At 34.3% G+C, this 19,322-nt stretch overlaps 2 protein-coding genes across 6 annotated transcripts; one reads left to right on the top strand and one right to left on the bottom strand.

The window, feature by feature from the left end:
* Window positions 1–1,054: 1,054 nt before the first annotated feature.
* On the bottom strand, window positions 1,055–13,750 carry LOC107873333 (probable methionine--tRNA ligase). Of its 2 annotated transcripts, none has more exons than XM_016720142.2 (12): window positions 13,354–13,750; window positions 13,166–13,264; window positions 12,926–13,096; window positions 11,358–11,423; window positions 5,014–5,079; window positions 4,580–4,696; window positions 4,142–4,284; window positions 3,915–4,014; window positions 3,733–3,801; window positions 3,199–3,290; window positions 1,855–1,918; window positions 1,055–1,354 (listed from the first exon to the last, which is right to left on the bottom strand). In XM_016720142.2, exons 1-12 carry the CDS (start codon window positions 13,420–13,422, stop codon window positions 1,250–1,252), a joined length of 1,161 nt encoding a protein of 386 aa, XP_016575628.1. In that variant the 5' UTR covers window positions 13,423–13,750; the 3' UTR covers window positions 1,055–1,249. The 2 variants fall into 2 exon arrangements, with proteins under 2 accessions (XP_016575628.1, XP_016575629.1); XM_016720143.2 differs by having other exon boundaries at window positions 3,924–4,014; window positions 13,354–13,613.
* A 1,782-nt stretch (window positions 13,751–15,532) lies between these two features.
* On the top strand, window positions 15,533–18,851 carry LOC107873334 (60S ribosomal protein L35-like). Of its 4 annotated transcripts, XR_001675274.2 has the most exons (5): window positions 15,534–15,689; window positions 15,758–15,827; window positions 17,061–17,303; window positions 18,182–18,266; window positions 18,518–18,851. XR_001675274.2 is itself a non-coding variant. In XM_016720144.2 (3 exons), the coding sequence occupies exons 1-3, from the start codon at window positions 15,594–15,596 to the stop codon at window positions 17,230–17,232; spliced, it is 333 nt and encodes a 110-aa protein (XP_016575630.1). In that variant the 5' UTR covers window positions 15,533–15,593; the 3' UTR covers window positions 17,233–17,406. The 4 variants fall into 4 exon arrangements, 2 of the variants coding, with proteins under 2 accessions (XP_016575630.1, XP_047270774.1); XR_001675276.2 differs by lacking the exons at window positions 18,182–18,266; window positions 18,518–18,851 and having other exon boundaries at window positions 15,533–15,689; window positions 17,065–17,406; XM_016720144.2 differs by lacking the exons at window positions 18,182–18,266; window positions 18,518–18,851 and having other exon boundaries at window positions 15,533–15,689; window positions 15,758–15,822; window positions 17,061–17,406.
* Window positions 18,852–19,322: the final 471 nt, after the last annotated feature.

Genomic DNA, 19,322 nt, shown 5'->3' with positions numbered 1-19,322 from the left:
TAATGTTTCATGACACCTGATATTGTATTTTTGTCCCAGTACAGTTGTCCTTTAGAAATATCTGTATGAAGTGGATCCTTTATTATAGATTTTGGCTCTTCCTTCATTTCTTTCTCGAAAAAATCATCTTCAATTATATAATCAGAAATAGATATTGGATGAATTTGCATAGCAATCGGTGATATTTTGATCAAATTATCAATTGTGGTTTCTCCATTTTCAAATGTGTCTTTTAATTTTATACACAATAAAAATTTATTGATATTCAAATTTTTTCTTCATCTCCATTTAAAGTCTAACACTCATATCATTGTAAATAGGGATAGATCCACTCTTCACAACGTACTTTATCATCATTACACGTGAAGTTGACTTTAGATTCAACTGTTTATACAATTCATCAACAAAATATTCATAGCTGCAATCCAAATTCAAAAAACATTTCATTGATTATAAATTTTTCAAATTACACCACTTAACCACTATCCCTGTATTATAGCATAATTGAAACCAAAATTGAATTTGAAGCCATTATTTTTCTAAATATGATAAGAAGATGAAATTAATTCAACGGCCATTTTAAGATAATTAAGATAAAGGGTTATTTTGATGAAATTACTTTGTCCTAAGAGACATTTTTGACCTTTTTCCTCTAAATAATATACTTTTATCCAGTATTTATGTAAGATTTAGAATTCTATTCTCAATTGAAGTCCAAAATTCTTTATGAACTCTTCATAACACTTTTAACACCAAAATTGATTTGGTTTTCCTTGAAAAACTTAATTACCATGGCCATCAGGGGCACACTCCTCTAAGGACGTTCTGCAAATGTCCGCAAGGGCATGGTTGAGTTGCTGGGAGGTGAATTTCCCACACGAGAAATCAGAAATTGAATTCTACTAAATCGTCTACCGCACAGCCATGAAATCATCGCATGAGATTTGCCGTGTAGTTTGCATTCCTTGGGTGGTTTGCGAGCTATTGCAGTGAACAAATTATTACTAAGTGTTCAACACAAAGTGCTCATCCAAAGGACAGAGGTTGTGTCAAGTGCAGCAAAAGTTTAACAATGCATTTCCAAGAAAGGTGGGGGAACAAGAGAAGCTACAATTAAGTATGTTATTCTTCTGCTGACAAGTGCAATCACGTGATGCTTGCAAAAGTTTAACAATGCATTTCCAACAAAGGTGGGTACGAGGAAGAGAAGCTACAATTAAGTCTGTTACTCTTCTGCTGACACGTGCAATCACTTGATGCTTGCTCGGTGAATTGACGATGTGCACGGTCCAGCAGATGTCATGAATGGGATTCCTTTGAATGTGGCAATTCCTTTGTCATCGGTGAAAAGGCTCTGCAATACATAATATGCACACATGACAAAACCATCTAATGCATAGGCGGAACCACAGAAGATGGAAATGATGTGTAATATTTTTCTTAGCATGTTGTTATCATATAAAAAGAAAGATTTCTACTTCATTACCGATATTATGTAATTCAAAAAGTTAACGTGCACCTGTTTTTATGGTTATGATCTCTAAGAACCTAAAAACTCAACGACGTTCTTATCATCCTCGAGTTAAACAGTTGAAAACGTAAACAGACTGCCTCTCCAGCTAACTAATCAGTTTCATTTTAATAACCTTGTTAAGATACAAATGAAGTTTTTCACGAGCCAAGAGTTTGTATGTTTGGAGCGTTGATCAACCTTGACAGATAAGGAACAGAACATACAGAACATGATGAACTATTTGTGTCGAGTAAGAAGAGAATAGAACTTTGAAGGCAGTAAGTTTACTTGTCCAGCAAACATCGACAAGATTTAAATATTCTTAAAACCAAGACACATACCACGGCAATTTTCTCAAACTGCTTCTTTTTAGGATTCAGAACATCTTCTGGTTTCCCGTCATGCCTAGATAGAAAATTGCAGAACCGCGAATTAATAAATTGTTACCATAACATAATCTTCCTGTAGTACCCAAAAAAAGAACAAAAGTCATAATGTTATATCCAGCCCAACAGCACACTTGCACAGAGGAACCACATGCTAATTATGACATCCATAATTACTACGAGCACCAATATGGTGGAGAAAAAGAACATTGGACATGAGGTCACGCGATCTGAAGTACTGACCACTTAGTATTTAACGGCACTGAAATTTCAGATGTTTACAACAACATCATGCCCAGTATATCCCCACGAAGTGGGGTGTGGGGAGGGTAAAATGTGCGCAGTCTGTATTGAGGTAGAGAGGCTGTTTATACCCTCGGCTCAAGACAAGACAGTCAAGAAAAGGCAAAATATAAGAACGGGAAACAATAGGCAGTAACAAGACAACAGATAATACCAGAAACTATCTAAAACAACAAACAATATCAAAACTCCAAGGCCAAGGCACTACAAACATAACACTATGACTACTGGCACGGATAACAAAACAAAGTACTACTACTAGCAAAGACACACTCCTCCTTACTAACCTTCTACCCTAATTTGCGTCCTCCACACCTTCCTATCTACGGTCATGTCCTCGGTAAGCTGTAGTTGCGCCATGTCTAATCACCTCCCTCCAATATTTCTTAACCGTGCCTGAACCCATCCATAGCCAACCGCTCACAACTCCACACTGGGGCATCCGTGCACCTCCACATCACATGTCTGAACCATCTCAACCTCACTTCCCGCATTTCAACTTCCACTGAAGTCACTCCCACTATGTCTCAGATAACCTCATTTCTAATCCTATTTCTCCAAGTAAACCCACACATCCATTGTAGCATCCTCATTTCTGCCACCTTCATCTTTTGGATGTGAGAGTTCTTGACTGGCCAACCTCATTTCAAATGTTTCTTTTTCACAAAATCACCTTCGAGTTAAAAGACCTTACTCCTTTAATTCCCTACTTGTTAAGAAGGTGGTAATATAATTGAAAAATTTCGTGCCACGAAACAGAAATTGGCCAGAACTTCGCAGGTAAAGACAAAAGGCAGAACCCAAGAATTAAAAGCAACGTGAACAGATGGTTTGTGAAAGAAAGGTTTTATTTATTTACTTATTCATTTTTATGAAGAGAATCTTTTTATTAATACATTCCACTATAGCATGTCATGTTAATCAGTGTCAAAAATCAAACAGACAACCTGGAATTTGAATCCATGCAACACCAACAAGTTTTGTTACAAGACATACCCAAAAAATGAGATGCATTCCCCAACTTTGGCACCTGCTGGTGCTATCAGAGGCTCAACCACAGTATGATCTTCATTAGAAGCACATAGTACCTATAAAGAAAGTAAAAAAAAGAGTCAACAACAGTAAAGAAATGAGGCTGCGAACGGAGATAATACTATGACAGATCAACTGGAGCTAGGCAACACTACACATTCAATCAGCAATCATTTTACATATATAGTAATATCTGAACTTTCCTATGCACAAACTAGATTTATCTAAAATTCAAACTGCTTAATTGGATGATGTTCCAACTACCTTAAGCACTTCTAGATATTGGATAAAGAAAAGTACCATAGAGACCTAAAGTTTGAGATAGACACTTCGATTTCACCAGATCAAGATAGCAGATGAAAAGAAAGACCATTATATTAGGAAGAGGAGGTAGATCATTTAATATAAGGCAAAAGGTTCAGTAGCTAAGTACACGAACATCAAAATCCTGGAAAACGTAATGTGAAATTACTCATAACAAAGATGGGGATATCATACCATTCCCTCTGATGTGACCTCACGCAGTTTTGATGGTTTCATGTTTGTCACAAGCACCACAAGACGATCCTGCAGGCACAACAACCAGAACAAATTAATTAGAAGAAACAGAAGCTCCCCAAATGATGCAGCAAATACAATTCAGAGAAGCCAGAAATAGGCATATATGAAAGCTTAATTACAGAGCATACAGACAACTGTGCTGGACTGCAAAACTTTGCTAGGCCACTAACAACTTGCCGGCATTTTGCTTCTCCAACATCTATCTCCTCAACCAGTAAGCTGTACACAAGGATAACGCAGGAAAAGGTTTTACAACAAATTTAGGTAACCGTATGAATTTGCTAAAGAGTGAACAAGTTTAGGAAAAAAGACTACAAATAGAACGAATGGAAGTTAGCCATAATACCTGTCAGCTGATGGATGTTTCCATGCTTTATTAATGTGGCCAATCTGTAATTTAAGCAAACTAACACTGATATCTTTATCTTTCTCATCTACCTTTTCAGGCAACTTCTTTTCTCCAGTTTGATTATCTACTGCAGCCTTCTTCTACAGAGATTTTAACGGATAGGTGTTAGAAACAGTTTAAAACTTGTGTAATTTTAGAGAAACTAAATAATAAAAGCAAACAAGTCATACCAAAGTACCCAAGACTGCAGCAAAGACACTAATAACAAGTAATGGCAATATTTTCTACTGTCACTAAATGAAGAAAGCAATACAATTTTTTTTGTTACAATTGCAACAAAGGTCTAGAGAATAAGAAACCAAATAAGCTAACATAAGACATTGAACTTAGGAGGAATAAAAATAACAAAAGGGTAAATTGCTACATATTACATACCACAGAACTAGTGCTCTTTTTTTTCGTGTCCACATCTGAACTGCTAGCCTGTTTGGCATCTGGCTCAGTCTTTTTGCTATTTGACTCCATTTCTACCTTCTTCACACTTTTTGATGCCTGAATTAATGTCAGGGAAAAAGGATATTAATATAAATCCATCCTTGGACTTTGTTGGGCCTAAACTAATTGAGACAAGGAATGATTCAATTCAAGAGCAACAAAATGTCTCAATTTCCACTTTCATTACTAAAAATATGTTTATAGTGTTCCATTAGTGGACACAACAGTAGATTCCTGCACTGCTCCTGTTCTGATAACTGGAAATGTAGCAATGCAAGGAAAATGGAGTTGAAACAAGTCAAAGAGCAAATAAACTCTGCTCTCAAGCTAGTTCTTCAGAAATTATAGTTCACTAGAGTAAAGGCATTACTCACAGGTGGCCCAAATTGGACCTTCTCCAGCAAAATTTTTTGGAATGTATCTCCCACATCACATTTAGTCTGCAAAAGTAGATCAATTCAACAACATTCTGCTGACCTCTTGGTCAATATAAATCTACGAACAATCATATTTATGCACAACATATAAAAAGGATAAATTAATAAGAAAAAGTTGTTTGCTGATAAGCACTAGGCGACGTTCTGCAAGGAAAAGCATCATTAGAATGGGTTAGGCTTGTAACAAGAAGTGATGTTCCCCCAGACATTTAGGCAACTCTAATGAGAAGTGATTTATCTCACAACTCATAAGAAAATGGCCAAATACAATAGATAGACACTTTTGAGTGCACCAGCTGCTAGATAGACGCTTTTAAGCTTCTAAGTGACGGCTTAGAACAATTAAAAGATGACAAAATTAAACATCTCAACTTGGCAACGATGCAACTCTTGGACACCTGAATCTGACTGGCACCACGCATGTGTTATCTTCACATTTGAGTGTGTTAGATGTTATTATAATGCATTTCCAACTGAAAAGTATAGTGAAATTCTTTTTTTACCATTATAATCTACCTCTATTTCGGAAATGCCCCTCACAATAAAGCTGCCACCACTTTTTATTCTCAAAATTTCAAAATTTAGAGCTATACCAGAGTAAACTTAGTCAAGTCCACCTAGAAATCTCCTGGAATATGCACAAATGAAAAATGTTTATATCTCTTTTTGTTGCATATGGATAGAATTTGACAGATCACCAGTGCAACAACTTCATCGGTTTCCAGATCTCGACGGCCAGAAAGTGAAGGAAACAAACTCCGAATTGGAGCCAGCCAATTGAAGTTTTCGAACTACAGCTTCTCCTAGTCCGGAGACAAGTTTATCATCAGCCGGACTGGGATCAAATTTCAACCATTTTGACGATAAAGAAGCAGGAAACATAAGCATACAAAGAGGTAAAGATAATTTACAATGAAGGAATTTGGTGGATATGTTGTTCCTTTTTAAATTGGTGGCCTGCCACACCATGGACGGCTGCAGAGAATTTATTCCTTCTCTCACTGCCACTCCTACAGAGCCCCCCACTTCACTAAAATGTGCCGCTTATGGCTGCCATTGAATTTTTCACCAGCGTAAACAGGAAAAGACAAACACTTCCTAACACCACAGCGGCTCCCGAATACCAATCTCACCATCTCTCCACCCCCCACCACATAGCAGAACTTGAGAACAAAGTAGTCTGAATTCTCCTCCTCATTCTCCACCGTCGATCACCTCCTACGATCATAAGAAAGGATTCTGGAATTTTTTGCAATGGTGGCTCTGTGTTCTCTTAAGAGGAATAAAATGATGGGTGGAGAGAAACTACAGTAGGAGTAGAAAAGGATGAGGACAATGAAGAGATGGAGGAGTCAGACGTCCAGTCGAGGGGCTGTTTGGAGAAAACTGAGCAGGGGCTGTTCATTTTTCCTTGTGCATAGGGGTAAAAATTCTATTTGTTAATTCAACATGCCAAAAGTGACCGTATCCTATGCATGGCATATGTCAAACTCGGGTGTACACGAGGCATACTTACGCCAATGAGAGGTGTCTATCTGGTCACAAGAATAGTTAACAGTTGGTGAAAATTTTAAATTTTTATCTGTGTATTTGACCTAAAATACCCTGGAGGAGAAACAGAACAAACCAGAGAGAAAATAGAACCAGGAGCCCAGTTGGGCCTACAAAAGCATTATTTAATTGGAAAAAAAAATGATTTTTTCCAGGATTTGCACTTGAAAGCCTTTGATTAATTCAACTTCTTAGGCCCCAAAATTCACTCAATTTATACATACCGCATGAGACAAATTGAAAAACAAATTAAATGGCCAATTTAACCTTTATGCCATGGTTAATAGACCAGCTACATCTCCTGCATACAGGTTTTGCTCCAACATACTATCGTAATCTATCAAGAGTGAAGTGGACCTTTTTAAGAAAATGGAAATTACCACAAAAAGAATAAGTTTGTCCATTTCCTTAGCAAGTTTCATTCAAAAGGGTAGTGCAGGAAATTTTCATTTTGCGGTATTTTAGATTAACTAATTGGCTGTCTTGTTCTCAAAAATTCAGAAAACAACAGAGGGGAAAAGGCAAACCTTTTTCACTTTCTCTTTTTGATCAATCCTAACAAAAGAGAAATGGTTAAGAAGTTATTCCCTCCGTACTTCCAGTTGTGAGACAGCATTTTCTTTTTAGTTTGCACCAAAAAGACTGACATCTTCATAAATTTAGAAACAATTTAACTTAAACATCCCATTTTACCCCAATACTATGGCATGTTTAATCCCACAAGTATAAAAAGTCGTACAGGTATTGTATGGCATGTTTAAGTCAAGAGTTTCAAGTCTTTATTTCTTTCTTAAACTTCGTGCCTATTCAAACATTGCCACAAACTGAAACGGAGGGGTAATTACTATTATACCCAGCTCTATTCTTTATTTGAATGCCATGCGTATTATATATTGGGATGGTCAAAATATCAAATTCCCTAAATACATTAGCATTATAGCTCAGAATAGTTTTCTTTTTGCATTTGATGATGAATCTCTTTAACTTTTTTTAATAACAATCTCCTAAACTTTCTGAAGCATTATTGATTACATGCCAAGTTAATCTAAACTGATTAGATAACACGTAAATCTTAAAACGAGAACTTGTTCTTCACGTAGCGGAAGACTTAGTTGAACCACGGTTGGAATCCACTATACCACAACCTAAACTCCGATTGAGGGAACGAATAAAGCATACAAAATAATGTGCTTCGTATCTTCTGTATTTTCTAACTCGTAATTACACACCATAAGTATGTTTATATAGAAAATATTAGGGTTAACTTAATTATCCTAGTGGACCTTAAAACACCCGTTATGGGTGGGCCTAATTTTCCTTCATCTCCCCGCCACATATAACGGAAGTGCTTTTCTAATTTGAGAAACAAATTCTCTTCTCATCTCCACAATCATTCATATAGGAAGTAAGCATACTGTGAAAGCTAAGCGCTATACATCTGTTAGGAATATATAGCCTCTCGTAGAACGCAAACCTGCAAATAGATAAGTATGCAATACCCAGATCATATGAATCACATTTTATATAATCTCATATCATCATTTTTCGTATTCACAATCATAACTCATACGCTATAATTAGTGCATCAGTGAACACAAATCAATGAGATTCTATTAATGATCTTCCTCATCTCACGATTCCCTTAACATTAGTTTAAATGTTTTTCTAGATGCTCCTCCAAAATGATACCGTGTTCATGGTCTTTTGGAAACACACTAAGCTACATCAAACTAAGTCTCAAGTATCTGATTAAAGTCACCAAGGGCACATATCTTGAGCCATCATAAAGGCCTGGTCTCACACAAGAATAAGTTGAAAATGGGCTTATGTTTAACACAACTGGCCAACAGTAGCACACGTGGTGTGAAACACATGCTACAACATTTTCTCCTTCCCCGCGGAGTGTATGTCTTTGTCTCATTTAGAATGTTGTACAGATGATATCTAGACACCACAAGTGTCCAAGTTTGAGTTCCTTGATCTACAATAACTCACATTTGGCTCACTAAGTGGACTACATGAACATTTTTCACCTCAACAACCTTATGTCATTATTCATGTGCCTTTCTTGATTTAAAGCTTAAAGCTCTCAAATTATCCGTTTGATAATTTTGCTTAAAATCCAATCTCATCTCCACTCATCACTAAGATAAGGAGGTGGTTACCTGTGAGAAGGTCAACCTCTTTTCTACTCGACATACTTATCATAAACAAATGAATAAAGAATGCACAAAACATTCAACAATTAAAATATGTATGTAAATCAACTTTATTGCTAATTAAAGAACATCAATCTTGTGAACATGGGAAAGACAAAATGAAGTATCTTAGAATCTAAGCAAGCCTAGAGACCGGTGTCTTACAAATGCATCTCTAGACAACGGCTTGGTAAATGGATCTGCTAACACATCTTTTGTAGACACATACTTCACGTTCACTACCTTGCATCTAACGATATCTCTCGCATAGCTATACTTGATATCTGTGTTTGGTTTTACAATGAAACTTAGGGTCCTTGGTAGAGGACATTGCTGCCTCACTGTTACAGTAGACTACCACTGGTTTAGCATTTTCTGTGATATCCAATGTGTTTCCAAGAACTTTCTCAACCAAACAGCTTCTTGGGTTGCTGATGCGAGGGCCACATATTTGTCTTCCATCGTAGATAGTTATATACATGATTGTTTCTTACTACTCCAACATACGGCGCCATCGCTGAGTGTAGGAAACTCGGGTTGATCCATAAGGGGTGTTTTAAGGTCCATCCGGATAATTAAGTTAACCCTAGTATTTTCTATATGCACACACTTATGGTGCACAATTAAGAGACACAAAATACAGAAGATACGGAACGTAGTATTTTGCACGTTTTATTCCCTCCCTCAATCACTTAGAATTTAGGCTATGGCATAGGGGGTTTCTCCAACATATCTTGACAACCACCGTCAACCAGTAATTCCAACTGCGGTTCAACCAAGTCTCTCGCTTCCGCTAGGCGAAAAGCAAGTTCCTGTTTTATGGCATACGTGGTATCTAATTAATTTAGATTAATGCGGCATCCAATCCTTCATTGATATCAAGAGCCATAGATTGATTTTCTGGTCCAAAAAAATCTAAAGTAGTTCTAATTTATCCATGAGAATATACAACTGTGTAACTACTTTTTTGTATGTGCAACTGGGTATGATAAATTAATTTTATGACACTGATTTAGTAAAAGTTTTGAATCAATATTTAAATTACTTTTGAGTTCCTAAAATTAGTTTTCAAAAACTGAAAAAAATCTGAAAGTTTATTTATGACTCATAACCGGTGCTTGGCCTGTTGTTCGTCAATCAACACATGACCGACATCTTTCAACTCTACGATCATATTTTTCATTTTCCCCAGATATCTTTTCATCGAATGTTCTGGGTGTTTCTTGTATGAATCTAAGGAAGAAAACATGTTTTTTTTCTTTCCTTCTTCCTCCATACTCTACTGCCTCCAACATCAATGCAGGGAAAATACTTTCTTTGGTATTATTGATCAGTTTTGGATTTTCAATCTGTTTTTTTAAGGGAAAAAACATCTTTTTAAGATTTCCAAATCTATTCTAGACCTTTTTCTTTAATTCTGTTTTTCAGATCTGTACATGTCCAAAAACTTTTTTGCAGATTTTCAGATCCATTAAAAAAAACTTCCAGATTTTTTTCAATTTCTGAAAATTAATTTCAGAAATTCAAAGTAATTTAAATACTGATTCATAGTTTCTTCTAAATCAATGTCATAAAATTAATTTATTATACCCAATTAAGCACAAAAAGTCAGATCCGTAGTTCTATATTTTCACGGATAAATTAAAACTATCCTAGAGTTTTTCTAAACCAAAAAACCAACCTATGACTCTTGATACCAACGAAGGATTACATGCCACATTAATCTAAACTAATTGCATAACATGTAAACCATTAAACGAGAACTTACTTGTTCTCCGTGTAGCGGACGCGGAAGACTTAGTTGAACTATGGTTGGAATTACTGGTTGACAGTGATTGTCATGATATTTTGGAGCAATCCCTATACCACAACCTAAACCCTGATTTGAAGGAGAGAATAAAGCATGCAAAATACTATGTTTTGCATCTTCGGGTAGTTTTTTTCTCTTAATTACACATCATAAGTGTGTTTATATAGAAAATATTAGGGTCCACTTAATTACCCTAATGGGCCTTGAAACACCCCTTATGGGCGGGCCCGATTTTCCTACACCTATGAAGGACTAACCTACACAATTTGAGGAGACAAATCTACGGTAGCCCCACGCCTTTTTTCACTCAAATGAATAAAAAGAAACTATTCAACTACAACTTTAAACAAGTTTACAAAATTTCGATATTTTTTTTCCAGTTTTCATTGTCAAAATCCCTATAGCAACCACCAAACAAGGTAAATCATAACAGCAACTACTTTCTTTTTTCCTTCCAATAATTTATGTCTTCTCTCTCTATTGCTCGATCCTCAAGTTAAAGAAAGTCAAAGATAAAATGCCAAATCAGTTGAAAGCTTCTATCTTAGGTAGAGCGGCATGCGAGCATCACCAGACTCACCACATGACCACATCTAGGCCATCGTGTAAGCCTTTCATTTTGACATTAAAGCAGGATGAAGATACTATTCTCATATATTACCTACCACTATCATCTAATCTCAATATGAAAATCTAATACCCCAATACAAATTCTAGCATACCTGGATATAGTCCATCCATCTAAGCAAGTGCGGCAACTTGTTTGTTTCAGAGTTTGAAAAACTGATCTGATGGCAGAAGAATTACGACAGCATGTTATAATAGAGAGCGAGCTGAAAAAGTTGATACCCAAAACGGCAGTATATTGCCATTAAGAAACTGACAAAGATGAACAATTAAGAAATCACTTATAATACAATTATAACAGAGAGAATAAGAATCTGATTGACTAAAATTGATAAAAGCTTTAACATTTATGCCTAATATGACAAATACATATATATGTGTGTGTGTGTGTGTGTAGTGTGTATGTGTGTGTGTGAAATAAATCTCATAATTAAGTAAAATATAACTCTACAGAAAGTGTGATTGGTATGACAGAAAATATTTCTTGAAAGAAATCATTTCCAAGGAAAGGATGAAAATGACTTCAGATAGATATAGGCTGAAAATTTTTCATCACAAGTATCTGAACTCTAATAATATTCAATATGCTTTTTGTTTGAAAAGTAATAAGAGATTTTATAGATGAACTTGCAGAAAGTCGGTGTATAACTACATAAGGTGCAATTCCTCAATTGCATTTAGCATTGCATCTACATCATGTATAAGAACTAGGTTGCGCAAAAAAGTTAGCAAGAAAATACATTTTTGTGTTTAAGCCTTTAACGCCATGTATATTCCTTCTTTTTGCCTTGAAAAATCCTGATATTTATTTCAAGCCAAAAAGTCCACCAAATGTCTTGAGGACTCCAAGTTTTCTGGGTTTTCTTATTGAGACACTCTCTATTCCAACTGTGCAGCAGAACTATCATGGAGTTTGGTATAGTCCAACATATGCAAAGTATTGCAAAAAACATACTCCAAAGCTGTGTTGTGACCTTACAGTGCATACTAAAGAGGTGAAATACTTCTTTATGCTCTTCACAAAACTGTATTCCTCTTTTTTGGAGGTCAGTTTGTTGAAACTTGTTCAATATTACTTGCTTCAATTACTATTTATATAATGCTAGCATTATCTTATTCTTCATTTTCATTACTACCATTGTTCTAAGCTGCGCGGACTCTTCGCTACTCGTGCATGATTCTCCAAAAATACACTAGTTTTGGTGAATCCAACATGCACCCATTGACATGTTCGAAGAGTCCAAGCAACATAGCTTTTGTTACTTTTACTTTGGTTGTCTTTACTATTTTTGTTGTTGGTATTTCTCTTTTCTATATTTTCATCATAGCCATATCACTCTTGCATTTCTTTTCATACCTGTTCTAAAAAGCGAATTTCTTGAGCCGACGGTCTATCGGAAACCGCCTTTCTACCCCACAAAGGTAAGGGTAAGGTTTGCATACACCCTACCCTCCCCAAACCCCACGAGTGGGACTACACCGGGTATGTTGTTGTAGCTATATTTATTCCTATGCTACTTCTTGTATAATTACCATATGTCACCTACTTTCATACCCAAGCAGGTACTCAAAAATAAAGCAAATGATTTTATTAAGTTAAATTTTCTCCACCGAAAAATATTATCATCCAGACCAAAAGCACCTAAAGAGAAGAAATGCTTACCACGGATGAATGCACAGCAGCAAAGACGACGACATCAGCTTCCGAAATCTTGAAACCGTTGTCCAAAATAACAGACTTGTTACTCAAATCCTCATTCAACTCACTTAGAGCTTTAAAGCTTGTCCCAGAATCAACAGGGAAGTTACTGGCAAACTCTACCCACTTCATTAACTGGAATTCAAAATCAAACTAATAAATCCAAATTTCATTACAGAAAACTAGGAAATATTGAAATATTACCTCACTATCTTTTGTGATGGAAGGCCCACTTGGAGAAGAATAGAAAATGTCTATACACAAGCTTTTGATGTCTTTATCCAAATTATTGGAATATGAATTCTGTATAGTTTAACACAAAAAATAATCAATTAACGTGCAAGATATTGTTTGATGATACAATTTATTACGTGCATTTAACTTAATCATACTAGGTCTAATGAGAGCATTGACATGTGTTTGCATAAAGCTGAAATAATATTTTTCTTGCGATCTGCCATGCCTCGATTTTTAGTTGTTCAACTTCACATCAATTGTTCAAATCCAGCAAGAAACAGGAATTTGTAGGGTTTTATTTTCCAGCTCGTGGGCCGGAGCATAATTGGAATGACAGGGGAAACTACAGTAATAGCCCAAATTGGCTTTCAAGTTTTGATCTCAAATACAAAAACTTGTATGAAGTGATATATTTTCAAATAAAATTATCCTGATTAATGAAGTAAATTATATATATCCTAATAATGGAACAACTCTTTACTTATTTATCTTTCAACTATACTTTTTAATTTTATTTTGTTGTGAAATATAAAGTAAGAACATTACAAGAATAAATAGGGTGAGAAGAGGGGAGGCTTCTTTATATAGAATGAGAGATCATAAGAGTAATGATACAATGAATAAAATTTCTTTATTTGTAGGAAAAAATATTTCTAGTTTCTGACTAAAAGACAGATACTTCAAATCCTGATAGATATCAACTAGATTTTGATAGATCTTATTAGATTTTATCTATATTCTTGATAGACATTCACTATAATATAAATACATTTATAACACTCCTCCTTGAATGTCTAGTTGATATATAATGTGTCTCGATAAAACCTTACTAGAAAAAAATCCAGTGAGAAAAAAATCTAGTGAAGGAAAAAGAGTACACATCTCTAACAATACGCATATAGGTTACCTCATTAAAAACCTTATAAGGAAAATCAGTGAGACAAAACCTCGTAAGGAAAAAAGAGTACAATGCGTATTAGCTCCCCCTAATGAGAACATCCTTGAACCTTTGCATCCCAATCTCGTGCACCATCTCTTGAAAGTTGCAATTGGAGGAGACTTGATGAATAAATCAGCCACATTGCCACTTGAACGAATCTGTTGCACGTTAATATCGCAATTATTTTGTAGCTCGTGTATGCAGAGAAGCTTTGATGAAAGTGTGCTTCATTCTATCTCCTTTTATGAATCCTCCATTAAGATATGTTATACGTGTTGTATTATTTTTGTATAAAATTGGGGGTACATTTTCACATTTCAAGTCACATTTTTCTCGAATGAGATGTATCATGGACTTCAACCACACACATTCTCAACTCGCTTCATGAATAACTATTATCTCAGAATGATTCAATGAAGTGGCTACGATAGACTGTTTTGTATATCCCTAAGATATGACAGTATCCCTACACGTGAACACATTGTGTATTTGAGATCAAGATTTATGTGGGTTAAATAAATATCCAGCATCAGTATAATTAACAAGATCGAGTGCAGTCCTTAGAATAAAATAAGATCATGTGTTTAATCTCATTTCGATGTCTCCTAGTAAGAACAGAAATATACCTTGTTAACAAATTGACTGAAAAGGCTATATCAAGCCATGTAGTATTTGTAAGATACATTAATCTTGTGCAGCAAATGCATTAAGATGATACTTCATATTTCTCATTTCAGCAAATAATCTAGTGTTTTTGAAAACTCTCCAAGAGTTTCGTTAATTTTCAAGCTATAAGCTTATACAAATACTAGATTATGGTACGTGCGTTGCACGTGTATCAAATATTTTTTAAAAAAATAAAATTATGTAGAAAATTTATTAATTGCGCATGTGTTGTTTTATTAAATCTAAAAACGTTAAGAAAATTACGCAAAATTTTCAAGATTAAAAGTGCAGCTTATTAAAGTTGAATTTTGTCCTCATACTTACTTATTTTCTATTTTTAAAATAATGTATTTCTATGAAGATTTATTTTTATTCTTAGGCATTTGTATATTTATACTTTACGTAAAATAGAATATAATGAAATGAAGTATAATAACATAAAATATATAATTTATTCATAAATCGTAACAATTAATTTTTTAATTTTGTACTCATTTAAAATATAGTTTATATAAGTTGATAAATGGTGAGTTAAATTTATATAAAATTTTAAAATTTTATGTATGTAAACAAGCATTTTTTTAAAACAATTTTTTGGTGGTCCGTTAGGACATTTTTATTAACATAAGACCCTTAATGTTTTATACAAACAAATTAGGCCCAAAATTGGGTCCACAAAAAACCTGGCCCAAACAGAAAAAGGAAATCTCAAAAGTTTCCTAAATGTCCCTTTAAGTTTGGATTTGAGTACAGTATTAAATATTCTTTCTGTTCCACCTGTCCGCAACAATGGTGGTGACATGTTGCCATATTCGAAGCTCCATTTCCTCCTTCTGTGGTGGTGAATTGGAGAAAATATCTTTCCATCAACTTCACCTCTGCCAGGTAGTGTCATCTTCATTTAATTTGTGGAATTTGAACGCTAACTGATCCTTCTTCTCTTTTGTTTTTAGGTGGTAATGGGTTTCTCTCATGACCAGACCACATTTTTTTCACCCAGATCCCGAGCTCTCTCTTTGTAAGGTGATTGAAGGATTCCATTAAAAGGGTTCAATAATTTGATTAATAATAATAAAGAAAAAGAATTAGGAAAGTAAAAACTCCAGAAGTTTCACTGCAATTCTCTCCTTCCTTACACATTTCCTCTCTCTTTATTTTGATACTTGAAAAATTGATGAATAAGGTGAAATCATGAATCTTAAACTTGAACATTTACTAAAAAGTATGTTCCTGCTGCGTCCATTGAAGAACGAAATGTCAAATTTTGCATGTAATATTCCATGTTCTTTCCCTGTTCTCTTAAAATCACTGTTGCATTATATGTTCCTAGTTTGATTTTTTGTATCCTCATTTTGCTTTGCATGTTTGAAGATTTCATTTTTTAAAAGGCATTCTGATTTAATTTCTTGTTTCAGCTGTGATTTGTTGGATTTTTACATATAATATGTGTCTGGTGTGCTTAATGTTGTTAATTTTAAATATCCTAATGTTTACATGTCAGTTGAGATAGTTGAATTTGAGGTATGGAATAAAAATAGAAGCAGGTAAAGTAAATAGAAATATTATGATTTGGTTTGTCATTTCGGGGTTACTATTGTTATTTTTTTTCTGAAAAATTGAATTTGAGGGATTTTTGTGTACTAAATTTAGAATCTAATTAGTAGTACTTAAACTCTTCATTTAAAGTTTATAACTCATAAAGTTGAAATCCCGACTCCATCCCGAACTTTGAACCCATAAAAATTGGCATAATTGGTGCTAATGGAAGTTTGTTGTTCATAGCTCGTCACTGCTTTAGTATTTGATGTTTCATATTTAATCTAATGTGTGTTGTGTATAGTTAGATGGATACAGATAGGACGATGTTCAATAAGACAGATGCCAAACAAATTTTGTTCTTTAATAGTAATAGATATTTGGAATCTAATTAGTAACAGATGCATGCCATGTGTTTGAATATAGACTTTTTTTTACTTGACGTTGGTTAATTGACATGTATTTTTACTCTATTACACCACTTAACCATCGTATGTTGTATTGATTTTATGTAAATACCCGATGCGGCTAAGTATTTTCCCGTGAACAGCGTGGTCTCACATAGTCGGCCCCAGTTTGATTGGATTGTGTATATTTATAGTTGAACCTGAAATTGGTTGGTGTGCACTTGGTTCCACAAAGTTGCATCTGTCTGTGTTGTCATATATGTGTATGTGAAGCTGACTCATTTATTCAAATGGGTGGTCTTTCATTATGCAGAAAGGTGGCAAGGCTGTCGATAACACAGGTGTTGACTGTGATATCGCAGAGGCAGAAGTCAGCACTAAGGGAAGCATACAAGAACAAGAAGTACCTACCTCTCGACCTTCTTCCCAAGAAGACCAGAGCCATCCAGAGACGTCTTACAAAGCATCAAGCAATTGAATCCTGACCCTGATTCTTATGGATACGTTGATAATCTTTTAATAATTGAAAGAACTACATAATGATCTGCTTTCTTTGGTAATAGTTTGTTAGTTTTAGTAATAGTTTGTTAGTTTTGTACTCGGTTCTTCAAATGTGATGCATCAATTTATTTTATTATAATTATTGACATTATAGTCTTTTTCAGTGTGTTACAGTTATATGCCACTAATTTGCCTTAAAAGACATAGTTTAGTATTAGAAGGAATTCAACCTGGATAGAGCGAAATGGATATAAATAATTAAAATAGTGGAACCCAACTGGATTGGAAATGAAGTATAGTTGATCAAAATAATTTTGCATAGCATCTTCTTATCTCTGTGTTATTTATTATCATGCTTGAAAGTAAAAAGTTGTGTACATTTATCACTATGGTGGATCTAAATCTTTACTAGCACTGTACTGCTTCCTTCTTCTGAAGAAGGGAAAGATTGTATTTACCATCAATGGTTTGCCATGTGCCAATTTACTTTTGAAAAAAGAATTTCATGTCGTATTGGGTTGTGCAAAATGCTCAACCCAACTCTCATATTTGCATAAATGCCTTCACAAGTTTAAGTATGTTGACATTTGCGTGTCATTTATACCCTTTCCATTATAGTACTCAGCAGTTTGCTTGATTAAAGGAAGACATAAGAAGTTAAGAGGAAATCCAAGGAGAGGAAAGAAATAGAAAAATAGTATAAAAGAGAAGAAATATAAACTGTTCATTTTTATTCCATTTAGCTCTGAATTATGATGTGAAAGTAATGAATATTAGTTGATGTCCATTCTCCAGTGGTTATTCTGTTGTACTAATTAGTATTCTTTTCTTTTTATCTTGTTAGCTGAAGTATTTTATGAGCATTTGGTTTTATGATATACTATTAGTGTCCATTTTTGTTTAATGGACTCAAGTTATAATTTTATCTTGCAGGATTAGTATCAACAACCTTTTGCAGAAGAATCAATTCTTAAAGATCTTCATGGAAATGAATAGAAGTTTCTCGATAAAATTTGTGGTTAGTTTCTGTTTAAATTATTGATACAATAATATTACAGTAAAATACAATCATACGCTACTAAATATTAAAGAATATACCGGTGTGGAGGCAGACTGTACCACTTTAAAAGCTAAAAGAAACTGGTGCACATCTATGTTTATATTTAGTTATGACAATATTTTCCAATGTGATGATTTGAAAGTTCATTTCTCGTCATGTTCCAAATAATTTTTCTTGCCAGGTTTTTATGTTTATTTAGTTTTTTGTAGGTGACGGAATCTATAGATTTTTTTGAGTTAACAAACAAAGAACCATGACTCTAATCAACAAAGTTGGCTGTAAAACCAGAAATGTTGTTTGGGAAACATGGAAAAGAGTGGCTAGGTAGCTTTGAATCTGGATCTAGCAAGAGTTGTATGGCTTGTAAAAATACAAATTAGCTTTTCAGAATATGGACGCATTAAGATTGAAGAGAGCTCGGACAAGGTTAATTGGTCCAAAACGTTTACTCTTTTCGCTTATCTTAAAACTATTTGTTAGTGTTTTTGGCAAAACTGGTTACTCTACTCATTCTGGTAATATTCAGGAAGTCAAGTTATTTTCTTTTCTCCTGTTATCTCTTTCCTCTGTCATAAATTCCATTATGAAATAGGAACATTTAATATAATTCATTTGAACTATATAATATAATTCTTAGCTTAATTTAAAAAACTAAATATATGCAATTGTTGTTAGTAGATAGAATATTGATTCTAAAATACAATCCTATGCTACTCAATATGGAAGAGTCTACCTGTGTTCTATAACTGAGAAACTACTGTTAATGGACTGTGGTTATGGAATGACACCTTAATCTGGTCCAATATTTGCAAAACAAATCGGTATCCAGGTAAAAGAATGTTACTTTAGTTTTTTCAATAATCTTTCACTACATTCTTAATTCAATTATGAAGTATAGCATTCTAATTTGTATATCAATATGTTGTTTTTGTTCCTATCTGTTTATCGTGCTGTTATGTAGGTTTTGTTCTGTTCCTTTAAGTCGAGATCAAACATAATCTCATATTAGTAAAT

This window comes from Capsicum annuum, chromosome 6 (assembly GCF_002878395.1).
Source record: "Capsicum annuum cultivar UCD-10X-F1 chromosome 6, UCD10Xv1.1, whole genome shotgun sequence".
Classification (NCBI taxonomy): domain Eukaryota; kingdom Viridiplantae; phylum Streptophyta; class Magnoliopsida; order Solanales; family Solanaceae; genus Capsicum; species Capsicum annuum.
The sequence above is the reverse complement of the archived record's forward strand: the minus strand, read 5'-3'. Positions and strand labels throughout refer to the sequence as shown.